The 22,290-nt window shown below is 38.5% G+C and overlaps 3 protein-coding genes across 3 annotated transcripts in view; 2 read left to right on the forward strand and 1 right to left on the reverse strand.

Annotated features, from left to right (window-relative positions):
- CLEC4A (C-type lectin domain family 4 member A) overlaps positions 1-22,290 on the forward strand; it is a 173,096-nt gene that overhangs the window by 141,069 nt on the left and 9,737 nt on the right. The gene's annotated exons all lie outside the window — the stretch shown is intronic.
- LOC103125078 (H/ACA ribonucleoprotein complex subunit 3) lies at positions 4,045-4,515 on the forward strand. The gene has a single exon (XM_007535846.3). The coding sequence runs from the start codon at positions 4,093-4,095 to the stop codon at positions 4,285-4,287; it is 195 nt and encodes a 64-aa protein (XP_007535908.1). The 5' UTR covers positions 4,045-4,092; the 3' UTR covers positions 4,288-4,515.
- CLEC4E (C-type lectin domain family 4 member E) lies at positions 13,307-20,203 on the reverse strand. Its single transcript, XM_007535858.3, has 6 exons — positions 19,964-20,203; positions 17,903-17,995; positions 17,505-17,594; positions 15,730-15,881; positions 14,564-14,679; positions 13,307-13,628 (listed from the first exon to the last, which is right to left on the reverse strand). Exons 1-6 carry the CDS (start codon positions 19,998-20,000, stop codon positions 13,439-13,441), a joined length of 678 nt encoding a protein of 225 aa, XP_007535920.1. The 5' UTR covers positions 20,001-20,203; the 3' UTR covers positions 13,307-13,438.

Here is a 22,290-nt window from a genome sequence, read left to right on the forward strand (position 1 = left end):
ACTGTGGTCTGAGAAAATACTTGGGATGATTTCAGTGCTCTTGAATTTATTGATGCTGTCTTTGTGGCCTAATATGTGATCTATTCTTGAGGATGTGTTGTGTGGATTTGAAAAGAATGTGCATTTCTTTTTTGGGGGATGAAAATGTCCAGGAGTTTTAGTCTGTCCATCTCTTTATTTAATTCTCTTATTTCTTTGTTGATTCTCTGCTTTGTTGATCTGTCTAAGTGAGAGAGTGGGTTGTTAAAGTCTCCCACTATTATTGTATTACTATTGATGTATTTTTGAAGTTCTCTGAGTAGGTGCTTGATGTATTTAGCTGGTCCCTCATTGGGTGCATAGATGTTAATAATTGTTAAGTCTTCTTGGCTGATTTATCCTCTAATCATTATGTTATGACCTTGCCTATCTTTTATTACTTTATTTAATTTAAAATGTATTGTTTCAGAGATGAGAATGGCTGCCCCTGCCCTTTTTTGTGGTCCATTAGCCAGTATGATATTTTTCCATCCTTTTTGTTGTTGGGTCAGATGGGATTCTTGAAAGCAGCATATGGTTGGGTTATGTTTTCTGATCCATCCTCCCACTCTGTGTCTTTTAATGGGTGCATTTAATCCATTGACTTTTATTGATATTATAGCTTGAATGTATTGTAGTGCCATTACTCAACAATTTTTTATTTACTCTGATATGTTGCAAGTATTATAGTGATGCTCTTGTTTATAAGAGGTCTTTTAGGGTCTCTTTCAAGGCAGGCTTGGTGATAGTTGCCTCCTTTCACTGTTGTCTGTCTGGGAAGGTTTTGATCCCTTTATCTAGTCTGAATGAAAGTCTATCAGGATATATTATCTTTGGTTGAATCCCTTTTCCATTGATGGCTTTATAGATAACTTGCTATTCCCTTCTGGCTTTTAGAGTTTGAGTGAAGAAGTCTGCAGATAATATTATGGGTTTTCCCTTGTATGTGACTTTTTGTTTTTCTCTTGCAGCATTTAGGATCCTTTCTTTCTCCTTACTTATTTTCATTGTAACTATGATGTGTCTTGGTGTCTTCAGGTCTGGGTTGATTTTGTTTGGGACTCTCTGGGCCTCTTTAATCTTAATGTCCTTTCTGTTGTTCAGGTCTGGAAGTTTTCTTCTATAATTTCTTCTAGAATGTTTCCTTCCCCTTCCTCTCTTTCTTCCTCTGGCAGGCCAATTATATGAATGTTACTTCTTCTGAGATCATCCCATATGTCTCTGTTGTTGTACAATGTCTCTCAATTTCTTTTTGAGCTCTTTTACCTCTTTCTTAGTTTTCTCTAGCTCATCCTCTGTCTGGCTAATTCTGTTTTCTGCTTCTGTTAGTCTGCTTTACTTTCCCTCAGCTTTTTCTTCAGTTCAGCTATTTCAACTTTCAGTTCTCTAATTACCTAGAGGTAGCTAGTCTTTTCATTGAGGGTCTCAACTGTTGTTTCCCTAATTCTGCTAGCCCTTTTCTCCATAGTGTCTTCATTTCTGTGATTATTAAGTTTACTATTGCTTGCATACTTTTCTTATCTATGGTTCTGACTGATTTGTAGTTTCTTCAGTGTCCCTGTCTTCATTCATTGTAGTAGCAGTTTTATTTGCTCTTGGTTTAACCATTTTTTATTGATGTGTCTTTTATTTTTCTGTTCTGTTGTTCTCCAGTTGTTGTGTTTTGAGTACAAGCCTAACATATACTAAATAACTTTATGACAAATGCAGTCACCAACCTCAGAAATTACAATAGTAACTGAAGCAAGGATTGAAGCAGTTTAACCAATACCAGTTAGCCAAACAACACCTCTGGTCCAAGAAAAAATAGAAACCAAATCCAAATGAAAAAGAAAGAGACAGGAAAAAAAAAGGATAGCAAGAATAGACAATTATGCAAATTTACTATCCAATTTACATTCTAGGGGTAGCAAGAGGATAAAGGGAAGTAGAGAAGAGACACACTAAGAGAGTTCACTCTGAGTCAGATTTCTTCCCCAAAAGAATTCACAAATGAGTATCAGTGAATTAAGAAAGCGGAAAGAGGAAGGAAGAATAGAAGAATGAGGAAAAAAAAAAGAATAAAAGTGAAAAAAAAGAGCAGTGAAAGGAAAGAGTTTTTTTTTTTATTATTATTAGCTAGGAGGAGTGGGAAGGGGGAGAGTGGATAGTGGAGGTAGGTAGAGTGAAACAAGTTCCTCTCACAATGGATAGGACACCCAGTCATCTAGCAATGGAAAATACACTAAAAGTTAATTTTGGTCAAACCGAAGGATTGGGGGAAGGGAAACGTGTATATATGATAGTAATAATAAAATAGAACAGAGTAAAAAAACCTGATAGTCAGTCTGAAGCTTGGAGGGCTCTGGATTGACTCAGGCAGCTTCAGCAAAGACAGTCAATTGTTAAAAAAACAAAAAAACAAAAAAATCACACCCCTGGTGAGCCAGGAATCTTGGTAAAGAAAAAAGCTCAGCGGGGAGCCTGCTGGTAGCAGCTCTCCAGCCCCTTGGTTCTGTTTATAGGGTGGGGGAAAGGGATGCGCTTCAGAAATAATAAAAAATTTCCTTTCTTTTTTTCTCTGTTTTCTAACCCAAATTGAGCTACAGTCACCTCCTTGATGTCATACTTAGAACCCTTTATTCACCGCCCTGATGATGGCCAGGTATCCTACCCTTTCCAGCAATTGTTGTGGGAGCTCATGCCAGCAGCTGCCTCCAAGTCACCATCTTGGGTCCACCCCCTATTTATTTATTTATTTATTTATTTATTTATTTATTTATTTTTGAAAGAGCTTTATTGAATGATGGTTTACAGTATAGTCTTTTTTTTTTACCACTCCTGTCACCAAAGTTCTGTGTCCCCACCCTACCATCATACATAACCACTGTAGTTCTCCCACAGTCTTAGATACAGATTGACATTTTTTTCCCGTTCATGTGTTCAATTCTCTATATTCCACATACGACTAAACTATTCTGTAGTTGTCCTTTGCCTCCTTACTTGCTTCACTAAACATAATCTTCTCCAATTCCATCCACTTTATCCCAAGAGATACAATAGCATATTTTTCACTGCTGAAAAAAATACTCTGTTGAGTATATGTCCCATAACTTTTTTATCTAGTCGTCAGACAAAAGGCATTTTGGTTGTTTCTTGCTATTGTGAATGAAGCCACTGTGAACACGGGGGGAGTGCACGTATCTTTTCATATCAGTGTTATTATATCTTTTGGGTAAATGCCAAGTAGTGGAATTACTGGATCACAAGGTATTTCCATTTGTATTTATTTAAGGGTTTTCCATACTGTTCTCCATAATGGCTGGACCAAATTGCACTCCCACTAGCAGTGCTACATTTTTTAAAACATAAATTCCCATGATTCAATTTTTTATATTTCACGTATGAGCAAAATTGTCCTCCTAATTTTCACGTAAATGCAATTAATTTGGTAATAGATATGAATTATAGCAAATATAAACTTTGAACACAAAGAACTAAAGGATAAAGAACTCCGTGACTTTAAATATTCTCTCCTCCCCCCACATTTATTTCTTTTCTTTTTTAGTACAGAACCAGGGTAGGAGGTAGCACCATCAGTATACAAAAGACTTTCATGTTTGAAACTCCAGGGTTTCAGGTTCAGTTAAAGCACCATCACAAGCCAGAACTGAAAAGTGTGCTGGTAAAAAGCAGAAAAACAAAGAAAAGAAAGAAAGAGAAAAAAAAAAGAGTCTGGATAAATTCAAGGTCTCTTGCATACAATGTGCCACTGAGCTGTCTCATGGACTCCTTTGAAGTTTTAAAAACATATACATAAGGAGTCAGGTGGTAGCACAGTGGGTTTAGTGCACGTGGCGCCAAGCACAAGGACTGGTAATGATCCTGGTTTGAGCTCTGGCTCACCACCTGTAGGGGAGTTGCTTCACAGATAGTGAAGCAGGTCTGCATGTGTCTGTCTCTCTCTCTCTGCCTCTGTCTTCCCCTCCTCTCTGCATTTCTCTTTGTCCTATCCAACAATAACCACAACAATAAAAAACAAGGGAGTCTGACTGTGCTACAGACCTGGTCGGAAGGTCTCACTTCGCTGCAATCATGTTTCTTCTGTATTACCTCAATGAACAGGGAGACCGGGTCTATACGCTGAAGAAGTTCGATCCCAATGGACAGCAGACCCTCTCGGCCCATCCCGCCCGGTTCTCTCCAGATGACAAATACTCCCGACACCGGATCACCATCAAGAGACGCTTCAAGGTGCTCATGACCCAGCAGCCGCTCCCAGTCCTCTGAGAGTCCCTGGAAGTTTCTTGCTTCTCCCACCGCAAGCTGCTCTCGGAGTCCCCGCGGTTCCGTCCGGGCCCGGAAGGCTCCCTCCCACCTTTGCTCTGGAATCCCGCTCATCACCGCCCTGGTGTTTGTGTGAGGCCATCATGGTAGTAGCATTGCCCCTCAAAGGCATACGTTTGGATCTTTTCATACTTTTAATCACTGTCAGATCATTAAAATGATTTGAAAGAGTTTAAAAAAAAACAAGGGCAACAAAAGGGAATGAATAAATAAATAAATAAATAAAACATATACATATTTTTTTGCCACCAAGATTAGCACTAGGGCTCAATGTTTGCATGACTCCACTGTTCCCAGTGGCCATTCCTGCCCTCCCTACTTTCTTTCTTTTTGATTGGTAGATGATGATACAGAGACTTTCTAAAATGCCAACAATGGGAATAACACATGACCCAACAATACTATTACTAGACATTATTTAGAAAATATGAAGATTTTAATTAAAAAATTATACCCATATGTTCACAGCAGCATTATTCACAATTTCCAAAATACTCAATCAATATAAACATTTATCAGTTTATTATTGAATAAGCAAGTATGGCATATATGACATATATATATATGCCATGCTTACATACATACATATATATACATATGTATATATGTATTAAATATATATATACATATATATTTTATGTATATATACATATTAAATATATACATATATATGTATGTATTTAAGTAATTACGAAAGATGAAATTGTGCCTTGCATGAGAACCTGGATGGAATTTAATGTCAAGTCAAACAATCATGTTCAGGAGTGAAAGACAAATGTTGATGTGAAATGCAAATAGTCAAAGCAAACAAAACTGACAAAACACAGCAAAGATATCTCTTAGGCTTTGTGAAAATATAATGGAAGTAGGAAGAGAATGGAAAGAATAAGTATAGGGAATAATTTTGACAGTGTGGTGAGTGTTCAGGTGGAGGCACACCTGGTTAAGTGCCCACATTACAGTGAGCAAGGAAGCAGGTTCAAGCCCCTGGTCCCCACTTATAGGGGGAGAGCTTCACAAATGGTGAAGCAGAATCGCAGTTGTCTCTCTCCCTCTCTATTGTCTCCTCCCCTTTCAATTTCTCTATGTCTCAATTCAATAATAAATAAAATAAAATAAGAAAGTGTGATGACAGTGGAATTTTCCCACAATTTCCCAACAATAGTAGGTACAGTGAATCAAATGGAGTTGTGAAGTTGTACTTATAAATTATGTTTGTGGAATTATAAACCAATGGTACACCAATAATATTTGTTTTAAAAAAGTATATATGTAATACATGTATATTTATTTTATTTTTAAACAGAGGCAGAGAGGTAGAGAGAGAGTGAAAGAGACCACAGTACTGTGGTGGGGGCCAAGCTTGAACCTGGGTTATGCACATGGCAAACAGTACACAATCCAAGTGATCTATTTTCTGGCTCTATTTTATTTTATTAACTTATAAGTTAACTTATTTTATGGAGTCCCAGAGAATGAATTCAGACTTTGCATATCTGAGAGGATTTCTGGTTTCAATTCTTCCCTCCTTCCTCCTTTCCATCTTTCTCCTTCCCCTTCCCCTTCCCCTTCCCCTTCCCCTTCCCCTTCCCCTTCCCCTTCCCCTTCCCCTTCCCCTTCTTCTTCTTCTTCTTCTTCTTCTTCTTCTTCTTCTTCTTCTTCTTCTTCTTCTTCTTCTTCTTCTTCTTCTTCCTCTTCCTCTTCCTCTTCCTCTTCCTCTTCTTCTTCTTCTTCCTCCTCCTCCTCCTCCTCCCCCTCCCACTCCCCTTCCTCCTCCTCCTCCTCCTCCTCCTCCTCCTCCTCCTCCTCCTCCTCCTCCTCCTCCTCCTCCTTTTTTTCCCCTCCAGAACACTGCTCAGCTCTGGTTTATGGTGGTGTGAGGGATTGCAGTCTCAGGCTATGCTATCTACCCTGCCCTTATGTTATCTACCTCTGCCCTTCTCCTCCACCTGTTCCTTTCGTTTTTCTCTTTCTTCTTTAGAGAAAGGAAGAGAGTGGAGAGACCATAGCACTGCTCCTCTGTGCATGGAATCCCCTGGCCCCATAATCATTTATGCTGCTTCAGCGCTGTGCAAGTTTTCATGCAAGGCGCAAAGTGTGCATTCTACCAGATGAGCTATATTTATATTTGTATCCATTTGACTTTCCATCATTGTATCTAACTACTAACATCATATAAGGTTATAGGGGTGATGTTCAACTAATGTTCATGATAATTATCTCTTTAGTTTTTGATTTGGATATTTTCCCCCTACTTCTATTTTTATATGATTCTGATAAAAGTGTTTGTTAATAATCATGCATTGTTTTCCTCTTGCTTGTTTGTCCTTTGTTTTATAAAATTTAGTAGTGTGGTTTTTCTTATTTATTTATTTATAAAATGGAAGTATTGAGAAGACCATAGGATAAGAGGGGTACAGTGCTACACAGTTCCTACCACCAGAAGTCCGTATCCAATTCTCTCCCTCGATAGCTTCCCTATTTTTAAAATTTTTTCATTATTTTTATTTATCTATTAGATAGAGACAGCCAGAAATTGAGAGGAAAGGGAAGTAGAGAGGGAGAGAAACAGAGAGATGCCTACAGCATTGCTTCACTGCCCGCAAAGCTTTCCCCCTGCAGATGGGGACTTGAGCCCCAGGTCCTTGCACACTGTAACATGTGTGCTCAACCAAGTGCTCCACCAAAGCCTCTGTTATTTCTTTTTAAAGAGTTTTTGTTTTTGTGAGAGCAATTGAGATACCAGAGCACTGCTCAACTCTTATATGTGACCCTAGGCATGTAAGTCTTGCTTTCTAGTTTTGGGCTATCTCCCTGGGCTTGTTTTTCCCTTCTTTCTGTACTTCTTGTTCATGGTGCCTTCATCCTTTGTATTCTTGTTTATTTTGTACTACCTGATATCCCAAGTCTTTGAAATGGATTTGTAGAGCCCACTGGCAGCCTTGTTTCCATCAATGATTCAGGTTCATATTTATCAGGCCTAGGGGGACCTTGCCAAGGACTGTAGCTTCCCTATTATTTATCCCTCTAGGAATAGTGTGGTTGTTCATATAACAAAAACAGGGACCCAAAAATGGTTTATCTATGGAAGATAGGTAATTAATTATTCTTCTGTTTCTTATAATTTTATTTATTTATTTGTTTATTTTTGGGTGGTGGTGGTGGTGGTGGTAGGTGGTGGTGGTGGTGGTGTTTCTGAAATTTTATAAGTAAGTTAGTTTAGTGTAGAACCACATAGGAAATCTTTTTTAAAGTTGTTTTAACTAAATGATGTATTCCCTAAGAAGTATTTTCCAAATTAATAAAATTTAGGTTCCAGGAATTGTTAGTAATCACTAAACACTTAGTAATTGCTCTTGAAGAGTTTTAAAGATAAAGTTAATTGCAAAACAAATTGTAAACATGTGGGAAACAATAAAAATGATAGTTTAGTACATATTTTAATGCTGAAATAAAATTTAACTAATCAAGTTATAGGGAACAGTTATAGACAACAAAAGCTCATTTGTCTTGCATTATTCTTTCATTAATGCTTATTATTATTTTTAAAAATTTATTTATAAAATAAAAATATTGACAAGACCATAGGATAAGTGGGATACAATCCCACACAATTCCCATCACCAGAGCTCCATATCTTATCCCCTTCCTTGAAAGCTTTCCTATTCTTTATCCCTCTGTGAGTATGGACCAGGATCATTATAGGGTGCAAAAGGTGGGAAGTTTGGCTTCTGTAATTTCTTCTCCACTGAACATGGGCATTGGCAGGTCGATCCTTATCCCCAGCTTGCTTCTGTTGTATCCTGGAACCAATAGTGAGGTCATCTGCCCAGGAAAGTCATGTTGGCATCATGGTAGCATCTGCAACCTGGTGGCTGAAAAAGCATTAAGATATACAACAGAACAAATTATTTAATAGTCAGGAACCTAAAGGTAAGAGCATAGCAGATGAGATTTGGGGGTCTTAATTTTGCAAAAAGCTGGTATATCTATTTCAGGTGTATTCCAAGGGGCCCATGATTTAGCTAAATTTTTCCTGAGCCCAACAGCTAACATGCAGATGGACCAAAGGTATTGTCTGGGGAGATGGTGTCAAAGTTGGAAATAAGACTAGAAAGCTGGATCAGGGAAGAGAGTAGCTCCCAAATATAGGAAAAGTGTATAAATTGTTAACTGTAAACCTCATCAATTTGATCTGGGGCCCATATTCAGCACAGGAGCCTATGTAACCTCTGTATCCCTGTAGGTCTGAGCCTGCATTCCATGGTCATAGCTAGAAAGATTCTAGCCTGCACTCATTGCTGGACCAATCTTTACAATCATTTATTTAGAACCAGAAAACACCTAGAATCACCAAAACAAACATGAGGAAAAGAAACAGAAATGGAGGTATAATACTCTCAGATCTCAGACTATACTATAAGACCATCATAATCAAAACAACCTGTTAATTGGAACAAAAATATATACACAGACCAGTGGAATAGAATGGAAAGCCCAGAAATAAACTCCCACACCTATGGACATCTAATTTCTGATAAAGGGGCCCAAATTATTAAATGGAGGAAGGAGGGTTTCTTCAATAAACAGTTCTGGGAAAAATGGGGTTGAAACACGCAGAAGGATAAAACTGAATCACTTTATCTTGCCAGAAACTCCAAATGAATCAAGGACCTGTATGTTAATCCAGAAACTATAAAATACTTAATACTTAGAGGAAAATATTGGCAGAATGCTTTCCCATCTAAACCTCAATGCTTATTATTTTAAAAAAGTCATTAGAAACATGCTGTATTTATTGAATTGCTTGTATCTCAACTGAGTTGTGGCTTAAAGGTATTTTGATTTTAAAGCCATAGATTGTTACTTACGATAAATAAACATTTTATCAAGACAGCTAATATATGATATTCACTTGTTGAGTCGGAATTCCCCATTCAGTTATTATACATTAGTTCCAATGTGTGAATTTTGAGGGTCTTCTTGTTTCTATGTGCAAAACATGGTTGTTAATGCTGTCATGTTATTTACATATTCACAAATGACTTTATTGATGGGGCATTGTAAAATAAATGAATGACTTGAAATAGAAAGTGTCAAGATGAGGAGGCAGGGCAGTAGTGTACATGTCACAAAGCACAAGGACCAGTGTAGGGATCCTGGTACAAGTCCTTGGCTCCCTACCGCGGGGGGATCACTTCACAAGCGGTGAAGCAGGTCTGCAGGTGTCTTTCTCTCCCCCCTGTCTTCCCCTCCTTGCTCGATTTCTCTCTGTATTATCCAAAACCAACGACAGTAACGACAACAATAATAACCACAACAATGATAAACAACAAAAAGGGGGGAAAAAAAGGTCTCCAGGAGCAGTGGATTCATAGTGCAGACACCGAACCCCAGCTATAACCCTGGAGGCAAAAAAAAATCGTCAAGATGATTGTCCTCTTAAAATAAATTGACTGTGGACTTTGGGATAGATAACCAGTGGATACAAATTCAGGTTAGATCCAGCCAATCAATGGGAGAGAATGGAAAGCTTGAGGAGTGCTGGGATGAGTGAACAGAATGGCGATCTGTTTAGAGCTGATGGCTAGCAAGTTCTCTCCATGAGAGGGAGCAGTAAGGGCCTTTGGAATCCATAACTCCCACCTTCTGTACCCCATAAAGAATTTTTTTAAAATTTTTTATTTAAGAAAGGATTAATGAACAAAAACATAAGGTAGGAGGGGTACAACTCCACACAATTCCCACCACCCAATCTTCATAACCTACCGCCTCCCATGATAGCTTTCCCATTTTCTAGCCCTCTGGAAGCATGGACCCAGGGTCGTTGAGGTTTGCAGAAGGTAGAAGGTCTGGCTTCTGTAATTGCTTCCCCGCTGAACATGGGCATTGACTGGTCGGTCCATACTCCCAGTCTGCCTCTCTCTTTCCCTAGTAAGGTGTGTCTCTGGGGAAGCTGAGCTCCAGGACACATTGGTGGGGTCTTCAATCCAGGGAAGCCTGGCCAGCATCCTGGTGGCATCTGGAACCTGGTGATTGAAAAGAGAGTTAACATACGAAGCCAAACAATTTGTTGAGCAACCAAGCTTGGAATAGTGGAGAGGAAGTGTTAGGGAGGTACTCACTGCAAACTCTAGTGTACTACTGCTTTCAGGTATATATTTTGCAGTAGTTTATGGATACATGTGAACATATGATCTCTCTCACAGAAACTGGTGTATATCTAGGTTTTGGGACTTTGTTAGAAAGTGAACCACCTGAGATGAAATTAGAGTGTACTATAAAAGGAAAGGTCTCACCCGAGTAATGAAGCTGAAGGGTTGTCATTCCACACGTGAAGTCTCTGGACACAGTCTGAGGTGAAGCATGTTGAGGTAGCAATCGTTGCGTTGGTTAGGTTGTGATCGGCAGATACAATATTATTTGGTTTGGATTGGGAGATGCATACGGGAAAGTGGGCCCTATCCAAGGGTTCCAGGACTGGGGGAAGTAGGGGCTCTATAGTGGAGATGTGAGGTTCCTGCTGTCTTAGGGTTCAAAAAGACAATCGTTAGTTAATGTTATCATCACATTATTTGTTAATTGGGTTAACTTTGAAAAGTCCTTTTGTTATGGTTTGCTGTACAGTATCCAGTATCTTGTATATAGCTGTGCTATTGGATGCTTCTAATCTACTTGGTCTAGGCTTTTGAGAGAGTCCGCGTATCAAATACACAGCCTATATATTAAAAGGATTCAGTTTGTGTTTTGAGAAACTTTGAGACATACAATTGATTTTCCCCCCTCTCATATTAATTAACTACTGATTTATATGTCTGCATTTTGCTAGGAGTGTACATAAACACCATTCCCACCACCAAAGGACTGTGACCCATCCCTCCCGCCAACTCCCACCCCCCACTGGCCCAGGAAGCCACATGTCTACCCCTCACCACAGGGTTTTTACTTTGGTGCCCTACTTACAATTTGATCAGGTCCTGCTTTTAGTTTCCCTTTAAGATCTTCTTACTCAACTTCTGTTGATGAGTGGGATCATCTCATACTCATCTTTATCTTTATGACTTAGTTCACTTAACATAATTCCTTCTAGCTCTGTCCAAGATGGGTCAGAGAAGGTGGGTTCATTGTTCTTGATAGCTGCATAGTATTCCATTGTGTATATATACCACAGCTTTTTCAGCCACTCATCTGTTGTTGGGCACCTGGGTTGCTTCCAGGTTTTAGCTATTATGAATTGTGCTGCTATGAACATAGGAGTACACACCTCTTTTTGGTTGGGTGTTATGGAGTCCTTGGGGTATAAGCCCAGGAGAGGAATTACTGGATCATATGGAAGGTCCATGTCTAGCCTTCTGAGAGTTTTCCAGACTGCTCTCCACAGAGGCTGTACCAATTTACATTCCCACCAGCAATTTAAAAGGGTTCCTCTGTCCCCACATTCTCTCCAGCATTTGTTGCTGCTGTCCTTTTTGATGTATGCCATTCTTACAGGAGTGAGGTGGTATCTTAGTGTTGTCTTAATTTGCATTTCTCTGACAATCAGTGACCTAGAGCAGTTTTTCATATGTTTGTTAGCCTTTTGGATCTCCTCTGAGGTGAATGTTTTGTTCCTATCCTCTGCCCATTTTTGGATGGGGTCATTTGCTTTTTTGGTGCTAAGTTTGCTGAGCTCTTTATATATTTTGGTGATTAGTTTCTTGTCTGATGTCTGGCATGTGAAGATCTTCTCCCATTCTGTGAGGGGTCTCTCTGTTTGTGTGATAGTTTCTTTGGATGTGCAGAAGCTTTTCAATTTGATGTAGTCCCATTGGTCTGTTTCTGCTTTAGTCTTCCTTGCAATTGGGTTTGATTTAGAGGAAAACATTGGTAAAACACTTTCCCACCTACACCTCAAGGACATCTTTGATGAATCAAACCCATAAAGAATTTTGATCCATGGTCCCAGAGGGGGAGAAATGTTAGGGGAATATGACCAGAGAGCTCTGAACTCTAATTCCATCAGGACCCAGAGAGAGAAGAGGAAAACAGGACATTTGTAAGTGGCAGTGGGTGTAGCTTTGACTTGGAGGAAAGGAGAGGACAGGGCCATGGAAGAAACTGACAAATTCATATATTTAGACAGTTAGTTATAGAATTAATAGTCAGCCCACATCTATAACCTTGAGAAAACTACTGTAATTTCCAGTGGAGGGAATGGGGACTTGGAACTCTGGTAGTGAAAACAGTTTTGTCCCAGAATTTGGTAAATCAATATTAAATCACTAATAAAAGAGATAAAATAAAATAAAAATTGAAGTTCATATGAGTCTTTATGTCATTTCATGAATTTTAGATATTTCTTCCTTTTTTCTACTTTTTTTTATTATTACCACCAAGGTTATAGTTGGGGTTCAGTGCCAGCACAGTAATCCACCAATTCTGGTGGTCATCTTTTACTCCCCCCTTTTTTATTTGATAGTACTAGAGAAATTGAGAGGAGTGGGAAAAAAATAGAAAGGGAAAGAAAAGAAAGAGAGATACTTGAAGTCCTTATTCCCCACTCATGAATCTCCCCCATCTCTACACCCACTCATAGGTGAGAAGTGGGGGTTTGAACCAAGTCTCCTGTTCATTCATTGTATATAACATAATATTGAGGATGTACACTTGGGCAGGGGTAAAAAAGCAGCATGAAATCTGAAAAGAAGACAAGTTTTCAGAAACTAGAAGGAAGAGAAACTGAGATATAATCTGAGTTCAGGCCACTGTTCAAAGATACTTTCCTAAATCCACTTGTGTGCTGGACTCAGTACTAACCCTGTACTACTCCATATAGGGATAATAAAGAATACTTATACCGAGGACAAATACAGTTATACCCAAGGGGCCCATCTTCACAGCATTTGCTAGAGAATTGCTCGGTAAATTTTGAGAAGTCCTGAGACCAATATGAAGAAAAATGCTCTTCAATTAGTATCATGAATTGTGATATTCAAAACATTTCTTTATTTCAAAGCAACAAATAATTATAGAGTCCTTGTGAAATGCTATGCACATTTTCTTGTGGTTGGGGTTGTAGTTGTGTTCATGTTCCTGTTTCTCCTCGTTTGTACATTTATGTTTTGCCTTTTGCTCTTAGGGAGTTTTTTTTGTCCAACATGTATGTTTCTTCCATTTCACAAACCCGAAACATATTGAGGAAACAGGGTACATCATTCCAATTTTGCCTTGGATTGGAAGAGTCTCTTATAGTGACACAATCCTCAACTGTTGCCAGGTTGTTAGGTTCCCCGACATCCCAGAAGCTGAAAGAGAGTCATGGGGAAGATTTAAACCACGGTAACTGGATTTTGACAGCAGACCCGTGGAAGGCAGCAAGTGCTACAATATTTTTGCACATCAATAAGTGTTACAATGCTGTAATAAAGCAACTCTCCAAAGTTTTGTAGAATTTGGGCTATTTCTTAGAAATTATTGAATTAACTAGAAATTAATTACTTAAAGTTATGTATCTCAGAAAGGTCTATCTTCAGCAAAATAAAAAACAAACAAAACAAAACAAACAGACAAAAATGAGATAAAACCATTGAAAGTCCTCAAGGTTTAATGACAAACAACCATTATAAAGAGAATAAAGGGGCTGGGTGGTGGCGCACCTGGCTGAGGGCACATGTTATAATGCTCAAGGACCCAGGTTCAAGGCCCTGGCCCCCACCTGCAGAGGGAAAAGCATTTTGAGTGGTGAAGAAGTGTTGCAGGTGTCTGTCTGTGTCTCTCCTTCTTTATCAACCTTACCCTTTAGATTTCTGGCTGTCTCTACTCAACAAATAAAGAAAATAAAAAATAAAATAAAGAGAATAGAGATATTATTATCAAGGATAGTAAGCATCTTCTGTCTTTTTCAAATCACTATTTTATTCTATTTACTATAATCTTGGGGCATAAGAATGAATTCTACTCTTTGCTTCCTCTGCACTTCCAATGAGTTAGTCTTCCAGTTCTTTCTCATTTGTATCTATTTCCCCTTTATTCTGGCAATGCTTCTGAGAAATAGAAGCAGCAGATACTAAGATGTCTCTTTTCTCATCTATACCAACTCTTTCCCTTTTCTCATCTAATATCACCAAGGATGAACCTAAGTATATCTCATGGTATAAAAGGAGATTATGACAATTGCTTTCAATAATGGCATAACTTTAGGGTTTGGGGTAGTGTTAAAATTCTGTAAGAAGAAAGTTACCTTAAGGATGTGTTGAAAGGTGTGTTATCCACCCATTTCCACTGACTTTCAGTTCTTTGGTCTGTCAATCCAATGTAAAACTCTCTCTTTGTAGGTTTCTTATGGAAGAGGAATTCCTATGAGAAAGGAATAATCATAAAAGAAATGAAACTCAGTTATTTTAATTCTGAACAAATATTGATGATAATTGTTAGGATCTGGACTAGAGATGACAGATTAATTGCCCTGGAATTGTATGACCATGGAGGATTGTCTCTTGATCTTTTTATACACAACATAAAAACTAAACTAACAAAAGAGAGAGAGAGAGGGAAGTTGTCAAACCTCTGGTTAGCTATTTTTATAAGTAAGAAAATAGACTGTATTTACTTTAGACAAACATCGTCAATCAAAACTTGAAGATAATGGGCAGTGCTTGTCCTTGTTCATAGAATATGATCAGAATCTTACTGGGTTATTCCCTTTCTCTTCTTCTTTTCTTTTCTTTTCTTTTCTTTTCTTTTCTTTTCTTTTCTTTTCTTTTCTTTTCTTTGTCTCTCCCTTTTTTTTAAAAAAATTATTTCTTTATTGGGGAATTAATGTTTTACATTCAACAGTAAATACAATAGTTTGTACATGTATAACATTCCCCAGTTTCCCTTTTAACAATACAACCCCCACTATGTCATTTATCATCCTTCATGGACCTGTATTCTCCCCACCCACCCACCTCAGAGTCTTTTACTTTGGTGCGATATGCCAATTCCATTCCAGGTTTTTTTTTTTTTTTTTTTTTTTTTTTTTTTACCAGAGCACTGATCATCTATGGATTAGGTGGTTCTGGGGATTGAACCTGGGACTTTGTAGCCTCAGGCACAAGACTCTCTTTGCATAATCATTAGGCTACCTACCCCTGACCCTCGGCCATTCTAAAATAAAATCTTAACTTTTTTTTCTTGTCTCACTAATAAAAGAACAGAGCATGGAAACACCTCCCAATACATTATTTCTGCAATGTAAATAAATTAAAGTAGGTGTTGAGTTACAGAAAAAGCAGAAGCAGTACTCATTCCAGTGAATCAATTTAACAAATAGTAATTGTGAACCAAACAGTAGGCACATGTAGGCCAGAGGGGACAGATCTGAGAAAGTGGTGTTTAAGATAGAAGAAGCTGTATTCCAACTACCTGCTCCTCCAGTGAGTTGATAACTACCAGATGACCTCCTAAGTCTGAGCAGTTTTTTAAACTTGATGCCCAGGTCAAGGTGTTAGTAGAGAAGAAATAACAGCTGGATTGAAAATGTAGCCAGTTCAGTGGACAGCACTTCTTGACTGAACCTATGGTGAGATAAATTTCTGTAAATGCCCCATATGAGCAACATAGAAAAGGAGAATTCTTTATCTGAGTCTATGAAGCTCACTGTATATAATCAAGAAGCTTGAATCCTACGTTCAATAAGTAGGAAGAATGAGGAGGCTGGGTGGTAGCACATTTGATTGAGCTCACAATGTTACAATGTGCAAGGACCCAGGTTCAAGCCCCTGGTCCCCACCTACAGGTGGAAAGCTTTGCAATCAGGGCTGCAGGTGTCTGTCTGTCTTTCCTTATCACCCCCTCCCCTCTTGATTTCTGACTGTCTCTATCTAACAAATAAATAAAGAGAATTTTTAAAAAATGAATGAGCAGATAGGGGAACCGTTTTAATAGTATAATGGCACTAGAATTACAGTGGCCAATGCAGTGGGTTTTACTTAAAGGTGTGACATTGTACTTCTGATTGTATAATATCATAAACTAATAGCAGATCAATAAGATTTACTTTCTTGTGATTATGCACTTAAGTACTTAGTTATTTTTACCAGAGCACTTCTGAGCTCTAGCTTATAGTGGTATAGGGGATTGAACCCAGGACTTGGAAGTCTCAGACATGAGAGTCTGTTTTTACATTACTACTATGCTATTTCCCCTACTCAATGAGATTTAGGTTAAAAAACAAGTTGTTTTCTTATCTCTTAAAATGTCCTTATTTTCTAGATGTCAGTAAGAGTAAATACAAAAATATAGGCAGCCTGTCTGCTACACTATGATATAGGACTGTATTTGTTCTTAAACTGCAAAGGTCAAAGAAGTGATGTATTCATAATTTGAGAGATTCCTAAGGCAACTATCTTTTATGATACCCAAGCAGGTATCTCTTAGTATAATCTCCAACTAACTGTTTAGGTGGACCAAACTTCTTAGAAGTATAAATGCTGATTTTTCGAAAAAAATTCAAAAGGTAAATAGTTAAATTTCTCTCATAAACTTAATGTTGAGAAAGTTATATGTCAAAAAAGTAAGTCAATGTTCAGTCATATAGTATTTTTCTAAGATCTGCAATAAGAATACATGTAACAGCAATACAGATTATATTTTTGATGTGTTTCCAAATTCCCCTCTCTCTTGCTTTCTCGCTCTCTCCCATTCTCTCTCTCAGTTTCTTCCTCTTCATTTTAGAATCAATGAATGAAAAGAGTGTATTCCTGAGGATAACAGCTTCTACTTCCAGTTATACTATTCAGACATATACCATAATTATTCCCAAAACTTGCTTTAATGTCCCCTAAATTTTCTGCCCCGGTGACAATTATATTTCTAAAGTTGTCCCTCCTCAATTACGCTCCTCTCCCTCTTTTAAGATTTTATCTATTTATTAATTAGAAAGATAGGAGGAGAAAGAAGCAGACATCACTCTGATATATGTGCTGCCAGGGACTGAACTCGGGACCTCATGCTTGAGACTCCAATACTTTATCCACTGTGTCACCTCCTCATAATTCTCTTATAGCACAGATAAAAATTTTATTGTAATTTTGAAAAGCAGAGCTTAATTTAATGAATTTACTTATCCCTAAATCAGCCTGGAGGCCAGAAAAGTTTGCTATTTAAGTTTTGATGTACAAATGCAAGGACTATTATACCTGATTCATATGTGTAGCAGGGTAGCGCCATTAAATCCTCAGGTGGCTGCAATGTTTTTTTATCACAGAGTTGAAAAACATGATATGTCACTGTAGGGGAAGAAGCATAACTTTTTTGGTAAGAATAAGCTATTCCATTTTTTCGTCATAGAGAAAACATAAATACTTATTAAAATACCTTTCTGCCTTTCTACCTTTTCTTCTGCATGGAGATACACTGAAATTTACTCACTCTGTGGAGAAAGGATTCACTTATAATCGACTTCTGGGTTTGTTAAGATGAATGTACTTTATTTCAGACCCAAAGGCTTAGAGAAAATATATGTTTGTGACCTCTGTTATGTCTAGTCTTCATGACATTTTCTTCCACCCAAATTGCCTTGACCTTCAAAACTCACCAATACATTTAGTGATAAAACAGGCACTGAGTAATAGGATGGCGATTCCAGCAGCTGTCCATAAGAACACTTGGGAAGAGAAACATTTTCTCTCTTTAGAAAGAAAGACATAAACGTGGTTAATCTTCCCCAAATAATATACCAAAGAGATACACAAAATTCTTTCTTCTTTCCTTTCCCTTCCTCCCTCCCTCCCTTCCTTCCTTACCTTCCTACCTTCCTACCTTCCTTTCTCCCTTACTTTCTTTTGGGGGTTAATGGATTACATCAAAAGTATAGTTGTTAGCACACAGGTACAATCTCTCATTTCCCTATGATAGATGTCTGTAAAACATTCTTGCTCTGGGTTGGGGTAGATAGCATAATGGTTATGCAAAGAGAATGTCATTTCTGAGGCTCTAAAGTCTCAGGTTCAATCCCCTACACCACCATAAACCAGAGCTGAGCAGTGCCCTGGAAAAATAAACAACAGAAACCCAAACAATCACCATTCTTGTCCCCAGCTTAGGTCTTTTTCCATCATCAAGCACCGGGACACCAAAGCTTTTCCAGCTCTCTTCCCTTCCTTCTGACAAGCCCTTTGGTTTGGTGAAATATAGCACATCCAGTTCAAATTTTACTTTGTTTTCCCTTTCTGTATTTTTTAAGGTCCACCTATGAGTGAAATCATCTGGTATTTATACTTCCCATTTTTGTTTCTCTCTGTCTCCCTCTCCCCAGACCCCCCCTCACCCCCTGCCACCAGGGTTATTGCTGGGACTCAGTGCTAGCACTACGAATCCACTGCTCCTGGTGGCCATTTTATTTTTCTTTCTACTTTATTTTTATTTGACAGGACAGAGAAAAATTGAGATGGAAGGGAAGACAGAGAAGAAGAAAGAAAGACACCCACAGGTCTGCTTCACCACTCATGAAGCATCCTCCCTGTAGGTGGGGAGTAGGGGCTGAAACCAGATCCTTGTGCATGGTGACATTACACTTGAGTTCACCATTGCCCCCCTGGCCCCCAGGTCCTCAGGCCCCCAGTTTATCTCATTTTACACAATTCCTTCAAGTTCCACATAAGATGAAGCAAAGGAGATGACTTCATCATTTTTAACAGCTGAGTAGAATTCCATTGTGGAGACACAAGATTCTTATTCACTTCTACTCTCTTTCACTGGCACTGTCTGTGTGGAGTGATTCTCCGACTTCAGGATGCATCAGAATCACAATGACTTGGGAGGATTTTAAGAGCAAGAATGACAGGGTTTTATCACCAGAACGAAAAATTCAGTAGAGCTGGTAAGGAACTAAGTTTACAGAAAATGCTAATGCTACTTTTCTGGGGACTACACATTAAGGGTCATGCCAGTACTCTATTACTACTGATTATTACTGATAATTATTATTAACATTATTACTGAATCATGAACATAGACAGATGAAACCATTTTTTCTTTCAATTCTCCCAGATGTTTACCCTCCTATCTCTGTCTCGCTTTTTCTCTCTTTTACCATCTCTGTTTTTCTTGTCTCTCTACTTTCTTTCAAAACACTTTGTAAATCAATCTGTTAAAAGTTCGACAATATTCTCGCAGCTCTTCTCCTCTTCCCTTTCAATACACATCTAAAAGACATGAAAAGTGAGTTCCAGAGAAGTGAAATCATTTTCCCACTGAAACAGAAAGTTGAACAGAGTACAAAACGCAGCTTGAACTGAAGTGAGCAACCTTCTCAGTATAGCGTAGTCTCTTATAAACATTCTTCTTCATTTTCCTCTCCCACAGCTCTGTCTTTCTGAATTTTCTTATTCGACTTCACTTTTCTATTGTCCTGCACTCAACATATTACTTGTCTCCACCCTGTACCCCAGGACTAAAATGAAATCTATAAAAGAAGATTGAGGAGTTAGCTCTGCCTGGTCGAGCTCTAATTTATACTCTCAAAGGCTGCAGGTTCAGTCAGTCTCCAGCACCACCTTATGCCAGAGCTGAGAAGTGATATTTTCCCTCCTTCTTACTTGTAATAAAGAAAAAAATTTTGAAAAAATTATGAAAGGGGAAAAGTGGCAAATTTTACCTGTCTGTTCACCTGTAGATGGTTTGGAGATTGTCATCCTTTTTCTTCCTCTCAAGCTCTCAGTCTCTGCCCTTAGCTTCCAAGATTGTCCACGTTTTGTTGGTGAAATTCAGAGAAAGCGAATCCCCAAGGATGAGTACTTTGTCTTTATTTTAGGAGGTTCAGCCTGAAGACATAAAAATATTCACTTACTTTGTGGCTATGTGCTGACACCAGGATTTCCTCTCTTGCATAAGAGAAACAAGGGGATGTACACGGCAACTAAGTTGAGTCTTCACACCCCAAAAAACAACAAAAAATGGGGAAATGATGAAATGGCAAGTATCGACAGCAAAAGGTTGACCATGGGTAAGTGTGAGGAACTTGACAATAATGCTGGGCAAAAATCTCTTCTTATTTCCAGGCCTAATTCATAGCTTGTTTGCTTCTTAACACTCGGGGAACTCACCTCTGTACTCCAAGCTTCACGTGATCTTTACATTCACTTATTAAATAGAACACATACACATTCCCTGTTCTCACAACACAACACAGAGCTACAAACACAGTGTGGAGGGGAATGTCTCCCCACACTCTCTGGGGTCCTTTGGGATTGATGGAACCGTCAACTTAACACTGAATGAACTAATAGATGAAGGGCTGGGGGCAGTGGCACACATTGTAGAGTGTACACATAACAGTCTGTCATGCCTGAGGCTCTGAAGTCCCAGGTTCAGCCCCCCACACCACCATAAGCCAGAGCTGACCAGTGCTCTGGTTAAAGTAAATAAACAAAAATATTTTTTTAAAAAAGACACTAAAGCACTTTGCCGTTATCGATTGAACTTCCTCTGGTGCTATGATTCTCCCATGTGGTATTAGGATATGAACCTGGGGCTTCATGCTTGGTAAAGTGCAAGTTCTACACAGTGAGTTATTTCCCAGACCTCTAAGATCAAACCTATATGTTCTAACAAACAGTGGAAACCAGAGTTGACCCATGACTAACATCTGTATTTTTTATTTTAAAAAAAGATTTTTTATTTTTAAAAAAGAGGGAGGTAGGGAGAGAGGGGGGAAGAGAGAAGAGAAGATACTGAGGATTTACCTCAGAACCTCATGCTTGAAAGTCCAATGTTGTATCTTCTGCAGCACATTCTGGGCTGCTGTCCGATATCTCTACCAAAGTTATTTTTTCTTACTCTTTTCTACATTGTTCCCCTAGTAGAAAGATCAAGATATTGATAAGAGGAATTCTAGTGTAAAAATATATCTAACTCCCCTTATTATCTACCGTTGATCTTAGGTTAAAGAGGAGACCAGAAAGGAATGAGCTAGAAAACAGATCTAGAGGTTTTCAGACAACCTTGATCTCTAGCCCTGTGTAACCTGTCAGTTTTATTGTACTAGGGAGGGAACACCACCAAAGCAGAGTAACACAAGAACGTTATTACACAAATCACTTTAGGATTTGAACACATCCTTGAATAAAGATTCAAGCATTTTCCTCAGACAATTTATGGGGCAGTAAGTAGTGTCTTCCCCCACCCCTATCCCCTCTGGGAAGATGTGGTAAATCTCTCTGACTCAATCATTCAAATATCTCTTGGATGCTATTATTTGGCAGACACTTTTGGTGCCAGAGTCTGCCTTAGTAGAAAGAAGTGACTCAATTCCTTTAAGAAACATAAAGCCAGTGGGCAGGGGTAGATAGCACAATGGTTATGCAAAGAGACTCTCATGCCTGAGGCTCCAAAGTCCCAGGTTCAAGCCTCTGTACCACCATAAGCCAGAGCTGAGCAGTGCTCTGGTAAAAAAAAACAAAACCATAAAGCCAGGTGATGGAATAGATGGTGGGATGGAGGGAGAGGGCTGCATATTCTAAATCATGTGATCAGAGAATATAAATAGTTTCTACTGAGCAGCATACCCTCTAAAGATAGTGAAAAGATTGGCTTCAGAGAATATTTTCAAATCAGATATTGACAAACGATGTGTATCTAGAAAACAAAGAGCTCTTTCAAAACTCAAAAAGTAAATTGCAGTCCAAACAGTCCAATATTACCATAAGGAAAAGCACATATGGATCAGTTGCCTGGGAGGTAGTGCAGTGTATAAAGCACTGAACTTGCAAGCATGAGGCCCTGAATTTGATCATAGGCATTGCATGTGGCAGAGTGATGTTTTGGTTCTTTCCTCTTTCTCATTAATAAATAATTCTTTTTTTTTTTTTAGTTCTTTTTATTTATTTATTTTCCCTTTTGTTGACCTTGTTATTTTTTTTGTTGTAGTTGTTGTTGTTATTGATGTCATTGTTGTTGGATAAGACAGAAATGGAGAGAGGAGGG

This window comes from Erinaceus europaeus, chromosome 4 (assembly GCF_950295315.1).
Source record: "Erinaceus europaeus chromosome 4, mEriEur2.1, whole genome shotgun sequence".
Lineage (NCBI taxonomy): Eukaryota > Metazoa > Chordata > Mammalia > Eulipotyphla > Erinaceidae > Erinaceus > Erinaceus europaeus.

Excerpts from the sequence above, each read along its gene's own strand:
- LOC103125078 (XM_007535846.3), top strand. The coding sequence starts at position 4,093 with ATGTTTCTTCTGTATTACCTCAATGAACAGGGAGACCGGGTCTATACG.
- CLEC4E (XM_007535858.3), bottom strand. The coding sequence starts at position 20,000 with ATGACAATCTCCAAACCATCTACAGGTGAACAGACAG. Across the intron at positions 17,996-19,963 it reads ATCTACAGGTGAACAGACAG|AGAGAAAATGTTTCTCTTCC; the intron begins GTAAAATTTGCC and ends TTCTTTCTAAAG. Across the intron at positions 14,680-15,729 it reads TCAACTCACTGGAGGAGCAG|GAATTCCTCTTCCATAAGAA; the intron begins GTAGTTGGAATA and ends CCTTTCTCATAG.